The 23595-nt window shown below is 38.8% G+C and overlaps 1 protein-coding gene across 1 annotated transcript in view; it reads left to right on the forward strand.

Moving 5' to 3' along the window:
• Positions 1 to 7235: 7235 nt before the first annotated feature.
• The window catches only part of rnf41 (ring finger protein 41), a 28498-nt gene continuing 12138 nt past the window's right edge, over positions 7236 to 23595 (forward strand). The window contains exons 1-3 of the mRNA XM_062052507.1: positions 7236 to 7352; positions 15605 to 15720; positions 18212 to 18480. Coding sequence (XP_061908491.1) covers positions 15631 to 15720; positions 18212 to 18480 — 359 coding nt within the window. The 5' untranslated portion in view covers positions 7236 to 7352; positions 15605 to 15630. The remainder of the gene's footprint in view (positions 7353 to 15604; positions 15721 to 18211; positions 18481 to 23595) is intronic.

Consider the following 23595-nt stretch of genomic DNA (forward strand, 5'->3'; position numbering starts at 1 on the left):
GTGCACAGCGACAAGTGATGAGACGCTAAAAAAAGAAAAGTTGATGAGGAATGGCGTGTTTTGGACTGGCAAGTATTTCTTTACATAAATTAATGGTAAAGCCGTGTGCTTAATTTGTGGTACACAGCTTGCTGTGTTTAAAGAATATCATTTTAATCGCCACTACACGAAGAAACACGAGGGAAAATACCGGAATGTGTCTGATGAAGCGCGCGCAAGGGAGGCTGATGCGTTGATGGTAAAACTGCAAACCCAACAAGGACTTTTTGCCATATTTCACACCCCCAGAGATGCAGCCGTCAGGACAAGTTTCGTCATTTCTCACAAAAGCGCCAGAAAAAGTAAGGCGTTTTCTGACGGAGAGTTTATTAAGGAGTGCTTATTGGACTTTGTTGTGCTGTATGCCCGGAGACATTGACTGTTTTTCGCTAACTTTGGATGAGATCTGTGATGTACATGACACCTCCAGCTGCTCTTCTTCTTACGTGGGATAACTGCAGACTTTCAAATCACGGAGTAGGTGGCAGCCATGCAGTCAATTAAAGAGACAACCACAGGTAATGACTTGTTCACATAGGTAAATGCGTGTTTGGACATGTTAGGACTGAAATGGGACAAGCTGGCAGGTGTGACAATCCAATCCAATCCACTTTATTTATATAGCACATTTAAACAACAAAATGTTTCCAAAGTGCTGCACAACAATATTAAAAACAATATTCAAATATTATCCTTAGCTCCACCAATGACTGAATAAAAAGAAAAAACAATTACATATAAAACCAATATAAAATAAATATGATTAAAAACTATTTTTAACAACAGATGGTTGTCCAAATCTGATGGGGAAAAATGTTGGACAATGCAGGATAAAGTGACCATCAAAAGCAATCTGCTTTTGTATAAAGTTAAGTGAGGTTAAATTAAATTATTATTATTATTATTAATTATTATTATTATTATCATCATTATTATTTATCTTACGGTATATCAAAAATAATATTGAGCAAAATTTAATTGAAATATTGTCGTGTGGCCCTCCAGCAGTGCTCGGGTTGCTTATGCGGCCCCCGGTGAAAATTAATTGCCCACCCCTGCTCTAGGGCCAAGTTATGTTTACACTCAGAGTTCAACATAATTGTCTTTTTTTTTCTTTTTTCTTTTTTATAGTCACCAGGGTCTGGAAACAGATCAGAAAAAGATAAAAGTGGGTTAAAAAAGAAAATAGTTCAGAAGTAGATAAAGGTTAAAAAAAATAAAAAAATAGGGATTTGTAGGTTAAAAAAGTTATGTAGGTCAAATGTGTACAATAAGGTAAAAAGTAAGTAAGAACTTGGTAAAAAGAAAAAAAAAGGTCAAAGTAAGCAAGGAGTAGTAAAAAGGTCAAATAAGATAAGTAGGTAAAATATATTAAGTTGGTAAATGTAAAATAAGGTAAGAAGTATGTATATATATATATATTTTTAAAAAGAATGTAAACTTAGGTAAGGAATAGGTCAAATAAAACATAAGAAGTAGGGAAAAGGGTAAAAGTAGGTAAACAGGTAAAATAATGTAAGAAGTGTGTTTTGTTTTGTTTTTAAAAAGGTTGAAGTATGTAAAATAAAATAAGGTAAGAAGTATGTTTTGGGTTTTTTAAAGGTCAATGTAGGTAAGGAATAGGTCAAATAAGATAATTAGGTAAAAAGGTAAAATAAAAAATGAGAATTAGGGAAAAGGGTAAAAGTAGGTAAACAGGTAAAATAAGGTATGAAGTAAGGTATGTTTTTTTATTTAAAAAAAGGTAAAAGTAGGAAAAATAAAATAAGTGAAATAAGGTAAGAAGTATGTTTAAAAAAAGGTAAAGGTAGGTAAGGAATAGGTGAAATAAGACAAGAAGTAAGTCAAAGGGTATAATAAAACGTAAGAAGTAAAGAAAGGGGTAAAAGTAGGTAAACAGGTAAAATAAGGTAAGAAGTTTGTATAAAAAAGGTAAAAGTAGGTCAAATAAAATAAGTAAAAAGGTAAATCAAAAAAAGTATGTTAGAAGTAGGTAAAAGTGGGTAAAAAGGTAAAATAAGCAAATGGGTGTGTATGTAAAAGTAGGTCAAATAAAATAAAAGGTGGGTAAAAGGGTAAAATAAATTAAGTAGTAGGTTAAGGTAAAAGTAGGTAAGGAGTAGGTAAAATAAGACAAAGGGTAGGTAAAAGGGTAAAATAAAAAAAAAGAAGTAAGTAAAAAAGGTAAAATAATGTATGAAGTATGTAAAAAAGGTAAAAGTAGGTAAGGAGCAGCTAAAATAAGAGAAAAAGTAAGTAAAATAAAAAGTAAAATAATGTATGAAAGGTCCAATAAGGTAAGGTGAAGGTAAACAAGAGGATTTGTTTTGAAATGAAGGGTGATTTAAAAAAATATATGTATATAAAAGTCATTAAGTGTCCGTGGAAATGTTGTTTGATGTGTATTGTACTCGTTTGTTTTGACTGATAATTAGTGCAACGTGAGGCTCCGACTTCAAAGTGTCGCAGAGTTCAAGTCATCAAACTATGTGCTGACTCACCAAATAACTTTTGGCATCGGCATGACTGTTAAAAGTCGTGTTTGTGAAAACACAAAAGCAAGACTTTCCTTCCTGCACGACCAGTCTGAGTTCGGTCTCCACAAAACCCCAGCAAGGCTGCTTGCAAGCTGCCTAGAGTCCACTTTAGTCCCTGGAGCACCACTGTGACCTTGCAAGCTGCCTAGAGTCCACTTTAGTCCCTGGAGCACCACTGTGACCTTGCAAGCTGCCTAGAGTCCACTTTAGTCCCTGGAGCACCACTGTGACCTTGCAAGCTGCCTAGAACTCACTTTAGTCCCTGGAGCACCACCACTGCCACCTTGCACCAGTCTCTCTGAGAGGTGCGCTCGGACCAGTGTGGTGAGGAAGAATCCTCCGTTGGTGAGCCTGCAGGGCCTGTCAGGGTGTGATGTGACAGGTGGTGACAGTACACCTACTTTGAGACAAGAGCTATAATGATGCATGCTTGGTTATGCTTTAAAGTCATATCCAACATTGTATTTTTAACCTGTGAATAATATAAATACAGTCTATTATACGGCATAATTCACATGTGAATAATATAAATCAAGTCTATTATACAGCATTATTCACATGTGAATAACAAATACAATCTATTATACAGCATTATTCACATGTGAATAACATAAATACAGTCTATTGTACGGCATTATTCACATGTGAATAATATAAATACAATCTATTATACAGCATTATTCACATGTGAATACTATTTCAATTACAGCAAGGTGGTCTTGCCGCTGGGCCTTAGGCCTGTCGCACCTCCCCCGGTGCCTGTGGTGGACTGTACATGGCAGGGACGTCCTCTTCCCTGAGGCAGGCCTAAACCTGACCGCATACCAGAAAAGGTTTTGCTGCAGGGTCTTCAGCTGGGGACCACCTCTCATTGATGTTTCGCTCCTTAGCCCAGAACATCTCCCGGTGGCGGGGCAGTGAACAGGGACGCCTCCCTGACACCCCCTGCATCAAAACCTACTTGGATGTTGCTCCCCAAGCCTTGTGGTGTCGTTTGACCCAGAGCCAGTGGCTAGATTTCTCTGCTGCTTCTGAAAGCTCCTTGATGGATCTGCTCGAGGTGGCTCCACGTAGTCCCAGGTCCTTGAGCAGGTGTGGTGTTGTTCTGCCCACAAAGCCTCTGGCTCCCACTTCCACCGGATACAGTCTCACCCTCCATCCACTTTCTCTGCACTCCGTGACCAGGTCTGCATACTTTGCCTTCTTTCTCTCGTGGGCAGCTTCCAGTCCCTCCTCCCATGGCACTGTCAGCTCAATCAGTGCTACTGACTTCAGAGCTGCAGACCACAGCACCACATCTGGTCTTAAGGTGGTGCTGCATATCTCCTGTGGGAACTGGAGCTGCCTACCCAGGTCCACTTCCATCTTCCACGCCGCCCCTGGTGTTAATAGTTTGGCGGGTGGTCTCTTGCTGGAATGTGTCGCAGGTTCCCCCTGCCTTAGGAAGTGGATCCTGCATTGGCTTTCTGCTGGACTCTGGTTGTTTGCCTCCTGCCGACTTTTCTCTAGCACCTCTGCCAGCTTGCTGAGCACTTGGTCGTGCCGCCATCTGAGCCGACCCTGTGTCAGCGCCATTTTGCAGCCTGACAGAACGTGCTGGAGTGAGGCATTGATGGTCCCGCAGAGGTCGCAGGATTGCTCTGTGCCAAGCCATTGGTGGAGGTTTTTAGGGCTCGGGAGGGTGTCATATGTTGCCCTGATGAGGAAACTGAGCCGAGCCTGTGGCAGTTTCCAGAAATCTGCCCAACTGATTGCTCGGTTCGATACACCCTCCCAAGTTGTCCACTGCCCCTGTGCCACAGACCTTACTCTGAGCTCCTCCTGCTCAATCCTGGTGACCTCAGCAACAACAAGGTCCTTCCTCTCTTTCCTGCCTGCCTTGGACCATAGGATGGGTGGATTGCTCCATCCAAGGCCTGCCCGGCCTGTCTGGACCATGCCCACGACTTCTTGATGTTGCAGTCTCCCCATCGCCTTCTGGACCTCCTCCTTGGCCTTCCACTTCCTTCCAGTCTCGACCGTGGCATTTGCATCCGCCACTGCCCTGTCAGAGGAGTCCCTTAGCTCCATCACCAGCCTTGCGTTCTCCAGCCTGTAGCCCAGGGTGATAGATTTCAGGGGTAGCTGGAGTGAGTTCCATCCATACAGGCCAGCAGCTGAGAAGCACCGTGGCAGGCCAAGCCATTTTCGGATGAAAGAGTTGGCTTTTGCTTCCATCCGGCTTACGGCTGATGACGTGACTTCGCACAGCTTCAGAGGCCACATCATCCTTGGGTACAGGGTGAAGTGGTAACACCACACCTTGTACTTCCCAGGTAGCTGGCTTGCATCAATCTTGGACAGGCCCTCTGAAAGCTGCTGGTGGATGATTTTTCCCATGTCCTTGTCTGAGAGACCAGGTGTATAGAGTCTTCCCAGGCTACGGATGGGCTGATCCACGATGCGTGGGATGTCTTCTCCGCTGATGGTGAAGGTGACTCTGTCGTTTCTCTTCCCCTTTCGCATTGAGAAGCTCCTTGACTTCTGAGGCTTGAACTTCATCCTGGCCCAGGTGATCAGCTCATCCAGCCTCTTAAGTAGCCTGGATGTGCATGGGGCAGTTCATAGCATTTATTCACATGTGAATAACAAATACAATCTATTATACAGCATTATTCACATGTGAATAACATAAATACAGTCTATTGTACGGCATTATTCACATGTGAATAATATAAATACAATCTATTATACAGCATTATTCACATGTGAATACTATAAATACAGTCTATTATACGGAATTATTCACATGTGAATAATATAAATACAGTCTATTATACAGCATTATTCACATGTGAATAATATAAATACAGTCTATTATACAGCATTATTCACATGTGAATACTATAAATACAGTCTATTATACAGCATTATTCACATGTGAATACTATAAATATAAATACAGTGTATTATACAGCATTATTCACATGTGAATAATATAAACACAGTCTATTATACAGCATTATTCACATGTGAATACTATAAATACAGTCTATTATACAGCATTATTCACATGTGGATAACATAAATACAGTCTATTATACGGCATTATTCACATGGGAATAATATAAATACAATCTATTATACAGCATTATTCACATCTGAATACTATAAATACAGTCTATTATACGGAATTATTCACATGTGAATAGTATAAATACAGTCTATTATACGGAATTATTCACATGTGAATACTATAAATACAGTCTATTATACGGCATTATTCACATGTGAATAGTATAAATACAGTCTATTATATGGCATTATTCACATGTGAATAATATAAATACAGTCTATTATACAGTATTATTCACATGTGAATACTATAAATACAGTCTATTATACAGCATTATTCACATGTGGATAACATAAATACAGTCTATTATACGGCATTATTCACATGGGAATAATATAAATACAATCTATTATACAGCATTATTCACATCCGAATACTATAAATACAGTCTATTATACAGAATTACTCACATGTGAATAATATAAATACAGTCTACTATACGGAATTATTCACATGTGAATAGTGTAAATACAGTCTATTATATGGCATTATTCACATGTGAATAATATAAATACAGTCTATTATACAGCATTATTTACATGTGAATTATATAAATACAGTCTATTATACAGCATTATTCACATGTGAATAATATAAATACAGTCTATTATACGGCATTATTCACATGTGAATTATATAAATACAGTCTATTATACAGCATTATTCACATGTGAATAATATAAATACAGTCTATTATACGGAATTATTCACATGTGAATAATATAAATACAGTCTATTATACAGCATTATTCACATGTGAATACTATAAATACAGTCTGTTATACGGAATTATTCACATGTGAATAATATAAATACAGTCTATTATACGGAATTATTCACATGTGAATACTATAAATACAGTCTATTATACGGCATTATTCACATGTGAATAGTATAAATACAGTCTATTATATGGCATTATTCACATGTGAATACTATAAATACAGTCTATAATACGGCATTATTCACATGTGAATAGTATAAATACAGTCTATTATATGGCATTATTCACATGTGAATAATATAAATACAGTCTATTATATGGCATTATTCACATGTGAATTATATAAATACAGTCTATTATACAGCATTATTCACATGTGAATAATATAAATACAGTCTATTATACGGCATTATTCACATGTGAATAATATAAATACAGTCTATTATACAGCATTATTCACATGTGAATAATATAAATACAGTCTGTTATACAGCATTATTCACATGTGAATAATATAAATACAGTCTATTATACAGCATTATTCACATGTGAATAATATAAATACAGTCTACTATACAGCATTATTCAAATGTGAATAACATAAATACAGTCAAAGGTTTATAAAAATAAAATTAAAAAACCCGCAAGTAAATGTTTTTGGGTTTTTTTTGCAAAGAAGAGACTTTTTCTCCACAAACGAAACACATGTTATGCTATATATGCGAAATGTCCATTTCAACAATCAAATTTGATTAGATTTGTAAAACAAATTCAATATAAATCAAATGTTAATGAGTCTGTTGCGTCATGACGTCATCAGCCCTCGACGTGGGAGTGACGCAAGCGACGTAGGATGTAAGGCAGCCGGAGCGACGAGCCCAGGTTAACGACGGTGGACGCCAAAATCCTCCCGGGAGCTGCTTTACTACACGGCCGAGTAAGTGTTTGTCTTCCCCGACAATGTTTTGGCCGAGCGGCGGCGCTTGTACGTCGCCATTTGCCGGCGTAGCGTCCTTATTTGTGGCTGTGACTGGTTAGCTTCGATGCTAATGTCCAGGGCGACGTTGCTAACTAGCCAGCTAGCTAGCTAGCTCTATTAATGTGAATATGAAATAACAAATAGGTACATTTACCAAACTGCATAAAAACATGTTTTGTGGGGGCGTACGAGCTGCAATGGGAGCTTGGTCTTTGATTTTTCATGTTTCCCTCTTACACACATGTTAATGTGTGCTATGGCTATGAGGTTTTTTCCCCTTTGCCTCAGTCTGGACCCCCTCTCCAGGGGCCCAGACTTTGACTGATTATTTATTTTTCCTCCTCCTCCCCTTCCCCAGCGTTTACCTGTTTCTCACCTTTTCGGCATCACATGCTAATGTGCTTACATGCTAGAAAAAACTAATCAAAAAATGAAAAGTCAAATATTCTGATGACTAATATGAGCACAGTATCAGTACTTGTTACCTGTGTCACTTCCATTTTCTGTCTTTTTTAATGTGGAGAAGTTGTTATCCTCTATCACGGTGTTTTTCAACCACTGTGCCCCGGCCGTCGGAGATGATCTAAATTCAATTTTGAAAAAGAAGGTAAACTTAGGTAAGGAATAGGTCAAATAAAACGTAAGTAGGGATAAGGGTAAAAGTAGGTAAACAGGTAAAATAATGTAAGAAGTATGTTTGGGTTTTTTTAAAGGTGAAAGTATGTAAGGAATAGGTCAAATGAGATAATTAGGTAAAAAGGTCAAATAAAACTTAAGAATTGGGGAAAAGGGGAAAAGTTGGTAAACAGTTAAAATAAGGTACGAAGTATGTTTTTTTTAATTAAAAAAAAAAGGTAAATGTAGGAACAATAAAATAAGAAGTGAAATAAGGTAAGAAGTATGTTTTTAAAAAAGGTAAACGTAGGTAAGGAATAGGTGAAATAAGACAAGAAGTAGGTCAAAAGGTATGATAAAACGTAAAAAGTAGGGATAAGGGTAAAAGTAGGTAAACAGGAAAAATAATGTAAGAAATATGTTTTTTTTTTAAAGGTAGAAGTATGTAAAATAAAATAAGGTAAGAAGTATGTTTATTAAAAAAAGTTAAACGTAGGTAAGGAATAGGTCAAATAAGATAATTAGGTAAAAAGGTAAAATAAAACTTAAGACTTAGGGAAAAGAGTAAAAGTAGGTAAACAGGTAAAATAAGGTATGAAGTATGTTTTTTTATTTAGAAAAAGGTAAAAGTAGGCTAAATAAAATAAGAAGTGAAAAAAGGTAAGAAGTATGTAAAAGAAAAGAAGGTAAATGTAGGTAAGGAATAGGTGAAAAAAGGTCAGAAGTAGGTCAAAAGGTATAATAAAACGTAAGAACTAAGGGGTAAAAGTAGGTAAACAGGTAAAATAAGGTAAGAAGTTGAAAAAAAAGGTAAAAGTAGGTCAAATAAAATAAGTAAAAAGGTCAATCAAAATAAGTATGTGAGAAGTAGGTAAAAGTGGGTAAAAGGGTAAAATAACCACCTATTTGGGTAAAAAATATTTTTTGCAAAGCAGTAATTATAGTCTGTAAATGATGTGTTGTTGTTGAGTGTCGGTGCTGTCTTAGAGCTCGGCAGAGTAACCGTGTAATACTCTTCCATATCAGTAGGTGGCAGCAGGTAGCTAATTGCCTTGTAGATGTCGGAAACAGCGGGAGGCAGTGTGCAGGTAAAAAGGTATCTAATGCTAATACCAAAAATAAACAAAAGGTGAGTGCCCCTACGAAAAAGCATTGAAGCTTAGGGAAGGCTATGCGGAACAAAACTAAAACTGAACTGGCTACAAAGTAAACAAAAACAGAATGCTGGACGACAGAAAAGACTTACTGTGGTGCAAAAACGGCGTCCACAATGTACATCCGAACATGACATGACAATCAACAATGTCCCCACAAAGAAGGATGAAAACAACTGAAATATTCTTGATTGCTAAAACAAAGTCGATGCGGGAAATATCGCTCAAAGGAAGACATGAAACTGCTACAGGAAAATACCAAAAAAGAGGAAAAGCCACCAAAATAGGAGCACAAGACAAGAACTAAAACACTACACACAGGAAAACAGCTAAAAACTCCAAATAAGTGACATGGTGATGTGACCGGACAAGAGCTATAGTGATGCATGCTTGGTTATGCTTTGAATTCATATCCAACAATTACGGGAACGATTTTTACTGTCAATATCGGCTGCTGAGTTTCATTTTTTTTAATGTTTTATGCTGGTGGTGTGCCTCAGAATTTTTTCAATGACAAAATTGTGCCTTGGCTCAGAAAAGGTTGAAAAACACTGCTCTATCAGGCCTCAAATTTTAGGCAAGTGTTGCCTTAAAGGAGGGCTCATATTTTAGGGCACCAAGGCAAGTTAGAAATGCACCAAGGCAAACATTGTCTTTCCAGGCAGGAGCTCCAAAGCATGCATTAGACTTAGACTTAGACAAACTTTAATGAGCCACATGGGAAATTGTTCCACACAGTAGCTCGGTTATAAAGGATGGAAAGTGTAAGGATGGAAAGAATAATGCAGGTATAAAGTAGAATAAAAATGTACCGTAGTAGCAATATAAAATATAAAATGTATTTATATATTATATATACAGTATATGATATATACTGATATATTGTATTTTTATACACTATATAACAATTACCATGTACAATATTACAGTATATGTAACAGCTGCAGCATAAAATAGAGAGTAGATCCAGCAGAAAATAAACATTATAAACAAAGAGATGTACCTAACATGTCAGGTGTCAGGTAATAGACAGATATCATCTCTTGCTGTGTGGCCAGTGATTATACAGCTGGATGGAGTGCGGAATGAAGGACTTTTTGAATCCAACACTGTGGGAACCAAGCTGAAGGAGCCTGTTGGAGTGTGAACTCCACTGTCCCTCAATTGTCTGCTGGTATGGGTGGGTGGGCACGATTGTCCATGATGGTGGGCAGGATTGTCTATGATGGTGGGCAGGATTGTCCATGATGGTGGGCAGGATTGTCCATGATGGTGGGCAGGATTGTCCATGATGGTGGGCAGGATTGTCCATTATGGTGGGCAGGATTGTCTATGATGGTGGGCAGGATTGTCCATGATGGTGGGCAGGATTGTCCATTATGGTGGGCAGGATTGTCCTTGATGGCGAGCAGTTCGTGCAGTGTCCTCCTGTCCCTCACTGACACAAACGCCTCCAACTGCGTGCCAATAGTTTAGCCGGCTTTCCGGTTCAGTTTGTCAATCCGCATGCATACATATAAGTTTTTTTAAAATTCATTATTAATATAAACTTGTCAGCTTTTTGTCATTTCATGATCCCTTTATCTCTGTGTTTACCTTTTGATAGAGGGAAGTATTTTTTGCAATTATTTATTTTTTAAGTTATGTACATGTAGATGCTATATTGGGACAGATCCATAAGGAGTTTGAGCAGAAATATGTCGTACAGGAATTAACTACACACAATAAAACATTAACAAAATTATGTGTCAAATGTTTTTTAAAGTAAGACCTTTGTGACATGAAAATTAAAAAAACATGGCGTTTACTTTTTGATATCAAAATAAAACACAAAGCAGATTGGCTAATGAAGATAAAGTCTAATAAACAAGATGTGTTCTTCTCTAACGCCCCCTTGTGGTTCAGTGCAACAGTTTGGCCAACAACAACAAAAACCAGGAGGGACAGCATGTTTCCTCACCTCATTAACTCTCAGTCACAGCAGCTGATGGACGCTGTATTGTCAAAATTAAAGCAACATCGTATAGTTTTTCTCCTTCGCTGTATACTTTTAGTGTGGGGACAAGTGTATCCAATATTGTCCACACCTGTCTCCATCTAACAGCAGTGCGTTCTTAAACTTATGGCAAGAAGCGAGGGAAAATGACTGTAGCGTCCCGGAAGAGTTGGTGCTGCAAGGAATTTGTGTGTTTTGTATACACACTAGGGCTGCAACAACTAATCGATTAAATCGATTAAAATCGATTATTAAAATAGTTGCCGATTAATTTAGTCATCGATTCGTTGGATCTATGCTATACGCATGCGCAGAGGTTTTTTTTTGTTTGTTTTTTTTAATAATTTTTTTTATTTTTTTTATTTTTTTACTAAACCTTTATAAACTGCAACATTTACAAACAGCTGAGAAACAATAATCAAAATAAGTATGGTGCCAGTATGCTGTTTTTTTTCCAATAAAATACTGGATAGGATAGAAATGTAGTTTGTCTCTTTTATCCGATTATTAATCAAAGTAATAATCGACAGATTAATCAATTATCAAATTAATCGTTAGTTGCAGCCCTAATACACACTACAAGTCTATATATAATTTAGTAATAGACACATTCATAACAATATAAATTATGTTCAGTATTTACCGCTCATTCTAATCATTGCCAGAAGTAGGTCTTTGGCACATTTATTTCAGTTTCCATAGCAACGCACTTCCGACTTCTGGCAACAACGTGTGTCCTTCTGTAAACAAGGCGTGTGTGTCTTCTAACCATGGCATTCACGGTAACAAACAACAAAGACGACTATTTTTGGACAAATGAGGGTTCACAACCTTATATTTTTGAAGCTGAATATACAGAGGATGAACTGCTGCTCATAGTAGTGACCACGAAGGGAGACGAGAGGGTGAGGTGAAAGTCACTCGAAGCTGCAAAATGCCGAAATTGAAGCCGTGCTACTTTGACATAAATGGAGTGCTTACCCAAAAACGTCGGAAAAACCCGTCCCCGGCCAGCTGGACCAAACAGCAAGTGTCCATGGAGTGAGTCACACTTTACACGTCATGCGTGTTTTTACAACTCCAATACATACGCTGTCTGGCTAGCTGTGTACAAACAAAACATGAAATAATACTTTACATATACTGTAATATGATTGTTCATGTTTTTCACTCAGTACAGATTGGTGTCTTATCGCATTTTGTTGTCCATTACAAACTTAAACGCGTTTCTTGTTGACGTAGTTAGCTTTTACGGCTAATACAGAAGCGCGCCGATGTTTTAGTACGCTATAAAAAGAGTTCCACAGTTTTCGCTCATACAATAACAATGTCGCTACAGCTTGGTTATTATACAGATTACACAACGTAAATTAAGTATTGTTGACTGTTTTTGAATGCATTTTTAAAGTGATTTAGAGGTAGAATTAATTGCTCCCATTAGCTGCATTGCTAGCCACCAAGAACAGGCCAATTTTTACATGAAAAAATACAACTTTTGTCTTCTTGTCTCTCATAATGATGGCGAGCGATAGGCAAAATTCCCCCCAAAAAGTGCAGGTCCCCTTTAAGGTGCTTTATAAGTGAGGTTTGCTTTTTTCTTTTACTTCCATGTCTGCCATCTTTCCTACACTTTGTCAGGTTCAAACACCGAACTATCTATTAAACAAGACAAGAAGCAAGGAATCACGCAGAGACAGAGCTAAATTTTGCTCATGAGGAGAAACGTATTTGGCTGCACACTCAGTTACAGTTTCACCTTACACTCTAAGGCAGTGGTCCCCAACCTTTTGTAGCTGCGGACCGGTCAACGCTTAAAAATTAGTCCCACGGACCGGGGGGGGGGTGATTTTTATTTTTTTTTCATTTTTTTTTTTTTTCCATAAAGAAATACAATCATGTGTGCTTACGGACTGTATCCCTGCAGACTGTATTGATCTATATTGATATATATATATAATGTATATATTGTGTTTTTTATGTTGATTTAATAAAAATAAAAATATGTATATATATTTTTTTTTATTTCTTGTGCGGCCCGGTACCAATCGGTCCGGTCCGTGGCCCGGTGGTTGGGGACCACTGCTCTAAGGTACAGCCCCACGCGCTCCTCTATTTATTTGGGAGGTCCCTAGTTAACATGACTGAGGCTGCTTCTGAAGGGACGGGTAATGCAAGCAGCCCCAGTAGACACAATATGTGATTATTCAGAATGGGAATGTGCTGACACTCGTGATTTCGCGTTGAGGTACTCGAAGTCCGTCCTCGGCTGTCAGCAGGCCGGGTCTGGAAACAAACTGCTGATGCGAGACAACTCGCAATGGAAGATTACAAGTTGTGTGCCTTTGCACAGAGAAAAAAAGTACAACTTCAGCACAATTGATAGTAACCATAGCAACGGCCTTTAAGCATAAAAGATGTGTGATAACTTATACATAATTATTCTAACACACTTACAGTAAGTTGTCTAAAACAACACTTCCTATAAAACAGGGGTGTCAAACTGGTTTTCATTGAGGGCCACATTGCAGTTTTGACTGCCCTCAGAGGGCCGGCCGCTTGTAACATTAATAAAAGCGAAATGTGAAGTGAATTGTATTTATATAGCGCTTTTCTCAAGTGACTCAAAGCGCTTTACATTGTGAAACCCAATATCTAAGTTGCATTTTTAAACCAGTGTGGGTGGCACTGGGAGCGGGTGGGTAAAGTGTCTTGCCCAAGGACACAACGGCAGTGACTAGGATGGCGGAAGCGGGGATCGAACCTGGAACCGTGAAGTTGCTGGCACGGCCGCTATACCGCCCAGAAAGAAAACATACATGTATTAGGATTAGCCGCATGATCAGTGGCCTAGTGGTTAGAGTGTCCGCCCTGAGATCGGTAGGTCGTGAGTCCAAACCCCGGCCGAGTCATACCAAAGACTATAAAAATGGGAGCCATTACCTCCCTGCTTGGCACTCAGCATCAAGGGTTGGAATTCGGGGTTAAATCACCAAAAATGATTCCCGGGCGCGGCCACCGCTGCTGCTCACTGCTCCCCTCACCTCCCAGGGGGTGATGAAGGGTGGTGGGTCAAATGCAGAGAAAAATTTCGCCACACCTAGTGTGTGTGTGACAATCATTGGTACTTTAACTTTATATTGTCACACGATTACCTATGCATTTGATTAGTAAATGTATATTTTACCAACACTGTAAAAAAAAGCGGTCAAAAAAAAGGCAGAATTTTACCATAAAATTTACAGTAAGACAGTCACACTCTATTTTACTGTGGTTGAGCTGCCAGATTTTTTTTTTTTTTGCATAAAAAATATGGTTGCTGTTTTCACAGTGTATTACTGTAAACGTAAGCATGGTACCACAGTTTTTTTTCTTACGGTAGGATTCTGAAGACTTAGCTGTTTAAAAAAATATATATATATATTTACAGTGTTTACAGTGTACAATTTGATGGATAACTTGCTTTGAAATCCTAAGGCTAAGTAGTTATTTACGTATGTTTTTACCCCCAAAATGTTTCGAACGTGTGATAATATAATATCTGTTGCATTACAGTGTTTCCCATAAACTACCAAGATACCTGTGGTGGTGGGGGCGTGGCTATGGGCGTGGTCACCATGACATCGAGTAATTTGCATAATTTACTACAATGATATGATTTTCTCTAAAAAGGCTCAAAAAATGTATACTTACTCATTAATAATAACAGTTTTGTTTTAAACGTCCATCCATCCATTTTACAATAAAATTACAACACTTTATGTACATATTTATATACAGATTTGAACAATAAGTTATTCACTGAAATATATTTATTAATTGTGGTTCTTACAAACAATATATCTTATAAAATATAAAAGCTAAAATGTCTCTTAAAGCTCTGCCCCTTTAATTAGTGCATACTAAATCATTTACCTTTAGCCTACTACTACAACCATATTATTTACCAGCAACATAAAGTGAAACAGAGGCAGAGGTGTCCTGCCACAGTCAGTAACAAATAAACAAAACAGTAGTGGTGAAATACAAATAAGGCAACAAGAGAAGTATCCTACACTTCTCTTTTGTAAAGTAAATCTGAACAGCCTATGTGGGCATCTACATCGACTTTATGATTTGCCTGAGAAGCTGGACAGGACAGAAAAAAAAAAGTTTTTTTATTTTATTTTATTTTTTTTATTTGTGGCGGGCGTAATTCTTTTGTGGCGGGCCGCCACAAATAAATGAATGTGTGGGAAACACTGCATTATTAGATGGGTAACCTTTAAAATGTATATAATTGCATGCAGTACATGTCTTTTTTTCCCCTGTCAAAATAAAAATAAAAATAAAAACTCATTTATTGATGCATATTATTTCCAGGCTTTCACAGGCCAGTCAAAATGATGTGGCCTTGAGTTTGACACCTGTGCTATGGAATAACCCTTCCTGTGCTGTTTGCTGTGTAGGTGGTGGACGGTGCTAGTGATGTACCATGGGGTATGACGTGACGAGGTTCCAAGGGGAGGTAGATGAAGACCTCCTGTGCCCGATATGTAGCGGAGTACTAGAAGAACCAGTGCAGGTAAATACGTTATTATTATTATTATTGATGTTGGTGTATAAGAGGATGCTGTGTTTACTGGCCAGCGCCAACGAGTCCATGTATTGCTCTCATGTAGCCTGAGAAAAAGAAGCTGCCTAATAATAATTGTGCACACCTAGCAATTATGTGTGGATCTGGTTAGGCCACACCCTGTCTTATTCAACAAATACACATGGGCAGATATGCTGACGTGCAGTCATCACTCAACTTTACACAACTTGCAGTTTGTGAAGAATACGCAGAAAAATGCTTTAAATACTGGCTGACATGTTGGATACTTCATTGACCTTTCACAGCCACTTTTGCAGATCGCAGACACAGGAATAAAAATGACAAATAGTAGAACATTAACACATATGAAACAATTGTATGTATGTGTTGTAAGTAAATGCAAGTAACCAGACCCCTCAGGATATTGTTCTTTTAACAAAAAGTGACAAATCTATTGAAGAGATTTTAATGTGAAAGCACGTATTGCTCTTCTCAACGAGCAGCGTGTGTCTCTGTGGGTGCCTCCCATACCTAAAGTCACTCGCCATGTGTGATGTAAGAAAATCAACAAAAAAAAGATCATTTTGTTATATGGAATGTTAGAAAAGGTTTGTGCAAGTGAGATTAACAATGCGATGAATGGAGACCACTGACCTGTGTATTAGTGGCGTGCATCTTTGGGCACCGAATATTTGGGCAATAATTTGATCCGATTCCGATTCCCGGGGTGACAATTTGGCTCAGATTCAATTCTCGATTGAAACCAATTCTCGCAATGTATTATTTGGCATACTAATACAACTTTTTTTTAAAACAGGTTGGAAAAGCTCCTTTGTAGTTGCATTTAAATGGCTTCAAAAAACGAATATTTGGGCAATAATTCGATACGATTCCTGGGGTGACAATTCGGCTCAGATTCTATTCTCGATTCAAACCAATTCTCGCAATGTATTATTTGGCATACCGTATTTTTCGGACTATAAGTCGCAGTTTTTTTCATAGTTGGGGTGCGACTTATACTCAGGAGCGACTTATGTGTGAAATTATTAACACATTAGCGTAAAATATCAAATAATATTATTTATCTCATTCACGTAAGAGACTAGACGTATAAGATTTCCTGGGATTTAGCGATTAGGAGTGACGGATTGTTTGGTAAACGTATAGCATGTTCTATATGTTATAGTTATTTGAATGACTCTTACCATAATATGTTACGTTAACATACCAGGCACCTTCTCAGTTGGTTATTTATGCCTCATATAACGTACACTTATTCAGCCTGTTGTTCACTATTCTTTATTTATTTTAAATTGCCTTTCAAATGTCTATTCTTGGTGTTGGCTTTTATCAAATACATTTCTCCCAAAAATGCGACTTATACTCCAGTGCGACTTATATGTATTTGTCCTTCTTTATTATGCATTTTCGGCCAGTGCGACTTATACTCCGGAGCGATTTATAGTCAGAAAAATACGGTATTTATATTGACAAATGTGCTGTTTTACACTGCAACTGTCAAAGTCACTTACTACATATACCTAGCTTTTGTGCTATTGTGTGCTTAGCTGTTGTGTAGCTGCTAGCTCCTAATGTGTAGCGTTCAATAGCTTATACACTACTGCCATCTAGTGTCTCAAAACTGCATCTACATTCAAATCTACTGCAATTGTTTTACCACCTTAGCCACGGCTCATCCTACCTGGCTACCAGACACCTTCTCCACTGATAAATAGCACCCTTGTTCAGTTGGAAATTGTATAACTGTATTTATTGGCAGGATTAAATAGGTCATAAAAAATATCAATAATTATCTATATCGATCAATATAAAAATATATATCGTGATAGTTTTCAGCCATATCTCCTAATACGCCCTCTGCCTTAGAGACTTTGTGTAAGAAATATGTAACTATAATTACTTGATAATTGTTTGATACTCTAACCACTAGGTTAGGTAGTGATCTAGTGGTTAGAGTGCCCGTCCTGAGGTCGGTAGGTTGTGAGTTCAAACCCCGAAGACTAAAAAAATGGAACCCATTACCTCCCTGCTTGGCACTCAGCATCAAGGGTGGGAATTGGGGGTTAAATCCCCAAAAATGATTCCCGGGCTTCCTGCTGCCCACTGCTCCCCTCACCTCCCAGGGGGTGAACAAGGGGATGGGTCAAATGCAGAGGACAAATTTCACCACACCTAGTGTGTGTGTGACAATCATTGGAACTTTAACTTTAATATTGACAAATGTGCTGTTTAACACTGCAACTGTCAATTAACGTCACTTACTACATATATCTAGCTTTTGTGCTGTAGTGTGCTTAGCTGTTGTGTAGCTGCTAGCTCCTAATAGCCTACCATGTTTATGACGTGACTAAAATACAAAGAAAATACCAACCTTTTGTGCTCATTGTAGGACATTATAGCAGTAATGTAAAAGCATCCTAGCATGATGAACAGTGTTTCAATATTCCGTCCCCCTCAGGCGCCGCACTGCGAGCACGCCTTCTGCAATGCCTGCATCACGCAGTGGTTCGCCCAGCAGCAGATCTGCCCCGTGGACCGCACGGTGGTGACGCTGGCCCACCTGCGGCCGGTGCCCCGCATCATGCGCAACATGCTGTCCAAGCTGCAGATCAACTGCGACAACGCCACCTTCGGCTGCACGGCCACGCTCCGGCTGGACCAGCTGCAGTCGCACCTCAAGGACTGCGAGCACAACCCCAAGAGGCCCGTCAAGTGTGAGGGATGCGGGTGAGTGTCAAGTCTCCTTCTCCACCTGCAGAACCATTTACATAATAAATATGTAAGGATGTATTCCTGAATCATATGTTTTACCATGGACCTATATGACATCATTCTCTAATTTGAGTAATTGCCGCATGTGCATGCAGTTTTTTTCAAAAGAGGCTAAAAAAAAAGTGATGCATGTACAGTACAGGCCCAAAGTTTGGACACTCCTCATTCAATGTGTTTTCTTTATTTTCATGACTATTTACATTAGGGCTGCAACAACTAATCGATTGAATCGATTAAAATCGATTACCAAAATAGTTGGCGATTAATTTAGTCATCGATTTGTTGGAACTATGCTATGCGCATGCGCGGAGGCTTTTTGTTGTTGTTGTTGTTGTTGTTGTTTTTCTTTGTTTTATAAACCTTTATTTATAAACTGCAACATTTACAAACAGCTGAGAAACAATAATCAAAATAAGTACAAAAACAGTACAAAACAGCGCCAGGGCGGCGGTGAGGCTACGTCTCATGAGGTGGCGTAAGCTAGCCAATGATGTGTCATGTGCAGCTCACGTGACCACGGCGTCTCCTTTGCTGGAAACATTCGAAAAATGGCGCAGGAAAACACTACCGATAGTTTAGCAGAAAAACATCTTGAGGTTATTGCTTCAATGGAGAAAAGTGTACGACCTAAGTCGTCAAAAGTGTGGGAACACTTCACTTTAAAGACTTCAAAGAAGAGCGTTTCCTGCAAAATGGCACGGAAGTACAACGTTGCTTCAGGAGCACCTGAAGAAGAAACATGTTGGAGCCATGGATGAAGGGAGGAACTCACAGTACGTAACTTTTTAAGTCCGTAGTGGCAACAAGCATTCATGAGTTCAGCTTTTTTGTGAGTAACGTTAAAGTTATGCCTTTGTTGCAACGCGGGGCTGATAATGTGTCTCCGGCACATTTGACTCCGTTTTGAGAGAGAAAACGCACGGTTACCAATTTCGAAATAAACGTAACGGACAGAAATATCTCAGGTTGGTTTCATAATGGATCAATGTAGCCGGGCTGATAAAGCTATATAAATATATTTAGATTTGAGTGACGCTTTAGTATAACTAAACGTTATGAAGGTGCTGGAATATTTCATGCTATTATTCAGAGGCAGCCTAAAATTAATCCTTTATTATTCACAACAAAAACGTGTACAATATCTGATTCAGTTCTGATCTGATGAGTTACATTTCTGTGTTATTGTTGGTGTATGTTGCAACCCCAATGTCCACAACATGGTGCCAGTATGCTGTTTTTTTTTCAATAAAATACCGGAAAGGATAGAAATGTAGTTTGTCTCTTTTATCCGATTATTAATCGATTAATCGAAGTAATAATCGACAGATTAATCGATTATCAAATTAATCGTTGGTTGCAGCCCTAATTTACATTGTAGATTGTCACATCAAAACTATGAATGAACACATGTGGAGTTATGTACTTAACAAAAAAAGGTGAAATACCGTATTTCCTTGAATTGCCGCCGGGAATATAGCATTCGCCTGCCTAGAATTACAGCCGGGTGAAACTCGTTTCGCAAAATAATTAGCGCATGCTTGGCACTTCCGCCGGGTCAAATATGAGTCATTAAATGACTCCCGCCTCCTGGTGGTAGAGGGCGCTAGTGATCCTTCTTGCGACTACCAGTACTGCAGAAGACCGGTGCTGCAGAAGAAGACAACAAGCAGCAAGCTGAGCAGCGATCGTTTGCTTGCACTTTTACCATGGAGGATTACATATCTAAAATAAAACCGTTTTCTAAACTGGACTTTCAATCGAAGCAGGAGGTAATAATTAAAGGAATATCTCCAGAGACTTTTAAAACTGCACGTGGACATCATTTATAAGTAAAGGTAAGACCATAATAACGTTTTTTTTATTAAATGTGCTTTTCATGATAAGGTAAGCGCCGGAGTGAGAAGAGGTTTTAAAATAATTAGCGCATACTTGCCCATCCCGCATGCTTTTGGTAAGCGCAGGAGTGAGAGAAGGTTTTAAATTAATTAGCGACCCTGCGGCTTTTCAAGGAAATACGGTAACTGAAAACATGTTTTATATTCTAGTTTTGGCACTCTTGGCATTCTTTTGATGAGCTTCAAGCACACCTGTGAAGTGAAAGCCATTTCAGGTGACTACCTCTTGAAGCTCATGGAGAGAATGCCAAGAGTGTGCAAAGCAGAGCAAAGGGTGGCTACTTTGAAGAAACTAGAATACAAAACATGTTTTCAGTTATTTCACCTTTTTTTGTTAGCTTGTTTAGCTTGAAGCTCAGCAAACGAATGCCAAGAGTGCCAAAACTAGAATATAAAACATGTTTTCAATCAATCAATCAATCAATGTTTATTTATATAGCCCTAATTTACAAGTGTCTCAAAGGGCTGTACAAGCCACAACGACATCCTCGGTACAGAGGCCACATACGGGCAAGGAAAACTCACCCCAGTGGGACGTCAATGTGAATGACTATGAGAAACCTTGGAGAGGACCGCATATGTGGGTAACCCCCCCCTCTAGGGGAGACCGAAAGCAATGGATGTCGAGGGGGTCTGACATAATATTGTGAAAGTCCAACACATCAGCGAAAGTCCAGTCCATAGTGGGGCCAGCAGGAACCATCCCGAGCGGAGACGGGTCAGCAGCGTAGAGATGTCCCCATCCGATGGACAGGCTAGCGGTCAACCCCGGGTTGGGAGCAGAGTAGAAAAGAAAAGAAACGGCAGATCAACTGGTCTCAGCCATTTCACCTTTTTTTGTTCAGTACATAACTCCACATGTGTTCATTCATAGTTTTGATGTGACAATCTACAATGTAAATAGTCATGAAAATAAAGAAAACGCATTGAATGAGAAGGTGTGTCCAAACTTTTGGCCTGTACTTTATATAAAGACAAATATTTCTGTTATAATTACCGAAATAACAGAATACCTTTACTGTAACACCCTTGGCATTTAGTGCCGTGAGATAAAGTCTGGTGTACCGTGGGAGATTATCTAATTTCACCTATTTGGGTTAAAAATATTTTTTGCAAACCATTAATTATAGTCTGCAAATGATGTGTTGTTGTTGAGTGTCGGTGCTGTCTAGAGCTCGGCAGAGTAACCGTGTAATACTCTTCCATACCAGTAGGTGGCAGCCGGTAGCTAATTGCTTTGTAGATGTCGGAAACAGCGGAAGGCAGCGTGAAGGTAAAAAGGTGTCTAATGCTTAAACCAAAAATAAACAAAAGGTGAGTGCCCCTAAGAAAAGGCATTGAAGCTTATGGAAGGCTATGCAGAATGAAACTAAAACTGAACTGGCTACAAAGTAAACAAAAACAGAATGCTGGACGACAGCAAAGACTTACTGTGGAGCATCCGAACATGACATGACAATCAACAATGTCCCCACAAAGAAGGATAAAAACAACTGAAATATTCTTGATTGCTAAAACAAAGTAGATGCGGGAAATAGCGCTCAAAGGAAGACATGAAACTGCTACAGGAAAATACCAAAAAAAGAGAAAAAGCCACCAAAATAGGAGCGCCAGACAAGAACTAAAACACTACACACAGGAAAACAGCAAAAAAGTCAAAATAAGTCAGGGCGTGATGTGACAGGTGGTGACTGTACACCTACTTTGAGACAAGAGCTATAGTGATGCATGCTTGGTTATGGTTTGAATTCGTATCCAACAATTGCGACAACGACTTTTTACTGTCAACTGAGTTTCGTGTTTTAATGATTTCTGCTGGTGGTGTGCCTCCGCATTTTTTAAACGCAAAAGATGTGCCTTGGCTCAAAAAAGGTTGAAAAACACTGGTTTAGAAGGTCTAAATACTGGCTAAATATAGCAACCAGTGTTGCTACGTCTTCTTATTCTCTAGCAGAGCAGTTGCGTATGAGCAAAGTCGTGACGCATACCGCTACATAACAGAAGCGCCCAATCTTTTTTGTCAGTTCAAATTGTTTGGTGGCGGGCCAACATAATTAAAAGCGTGACTGTGAAACATGCCTGTGAAGTACACTATGTTTGCTGGTGGTGTGTGTTTGTGAAAAACAATCTGTGAACGTGACATGCACAACAATAAAGTGCCTTGTTTATGATGATGTTGAAAAGAGCCTGAAGCTCAGCTGAACATTTAATATGCACAAGACAACTTAAACAACATGTGAAAAGAGTCAGATGACAACAATCGTTGCCAAGATGTTAATGTGCTAACTTCACTAGCCTGGGGAACCTCACTGTATGTTCTATAATACAACCCTTGGCAAAAAAGGATGCAGTCAGCAGACTTGGAGGATGTTCATTCAGTTGTTTCATTTTGTAGAAAAAAGTAGGAACACACAACTAGAGTCATTTCATTAGCAACTTCCTGGCTTTAAGAAACACTAAATGAAATCAATAGTGTAGGAGCCTAGATGATGTTTAAGCTAATTGACATTTTATGGAAGGTGCTTTAATAATAATAATAATAATAATACCTGGGATTTATATAGCGCTTTTCTAAGTACCCAAAGTCGCTTTACATGTTAAAAACCCATCATTCATTCACACCTGGTGGTGGTAAGCTACTTTCGTAGCCACAGCTGCCCTGGGGTAGACTGACGGAAGCGTGGCTGCCAATTTGCGCCTACGGCCCCTCCGACCACCACCTATCATTCATTCATCATTCATTCACCGGTGTGAGCGGCACCGGGGGCAAGGGTGAAGTGTCCTGCCCAAGGACACAACGGCATGGTAAGAGGCGGGGAGCGAACCTGCAACCCTCAGGTTTCTGACACGGGTGCTCTACCCACTACGCCATGCCGCCCCATTTATGTTTATTCAGCCAAAATGGGACTATTTACTTTATTTAAATAATACGAAAATGTATATATTGCATGCTTAGAATAATTATAAGGTACACTTTATTTGTAGTTATTACATTTGCCTGAATAATTTGATGATGTACTAATTTATACTGCTTTAATACAGTGAAGAATATGTATTTAATTGCATATATAGGCCGGAAGGATCTGTGTGGTAATATGGTTTGGACACAATTAGGGCTGCAACTAACGATTAATTTGATAATTGATTAATCTGTCGATTATTACTTCGATTAATT

The sequence above is a fragment of the Entelurus aequoreus genome, linkage group LG07 (assembly GCF_033978785.1).
Source record: "Entelurus aequoreus isolate RoL-2023_Sb linkage group LG07, RoL_Eaeq_v1.1, whole genome shotgun sequence".
Classification (NCBI taxonomy): Eukaryota; Metazoa; Chordata; class Actinopteri; order Syngnathiformes; family Syngnathidae; genus Entelurus; species Entelurus aequoreus.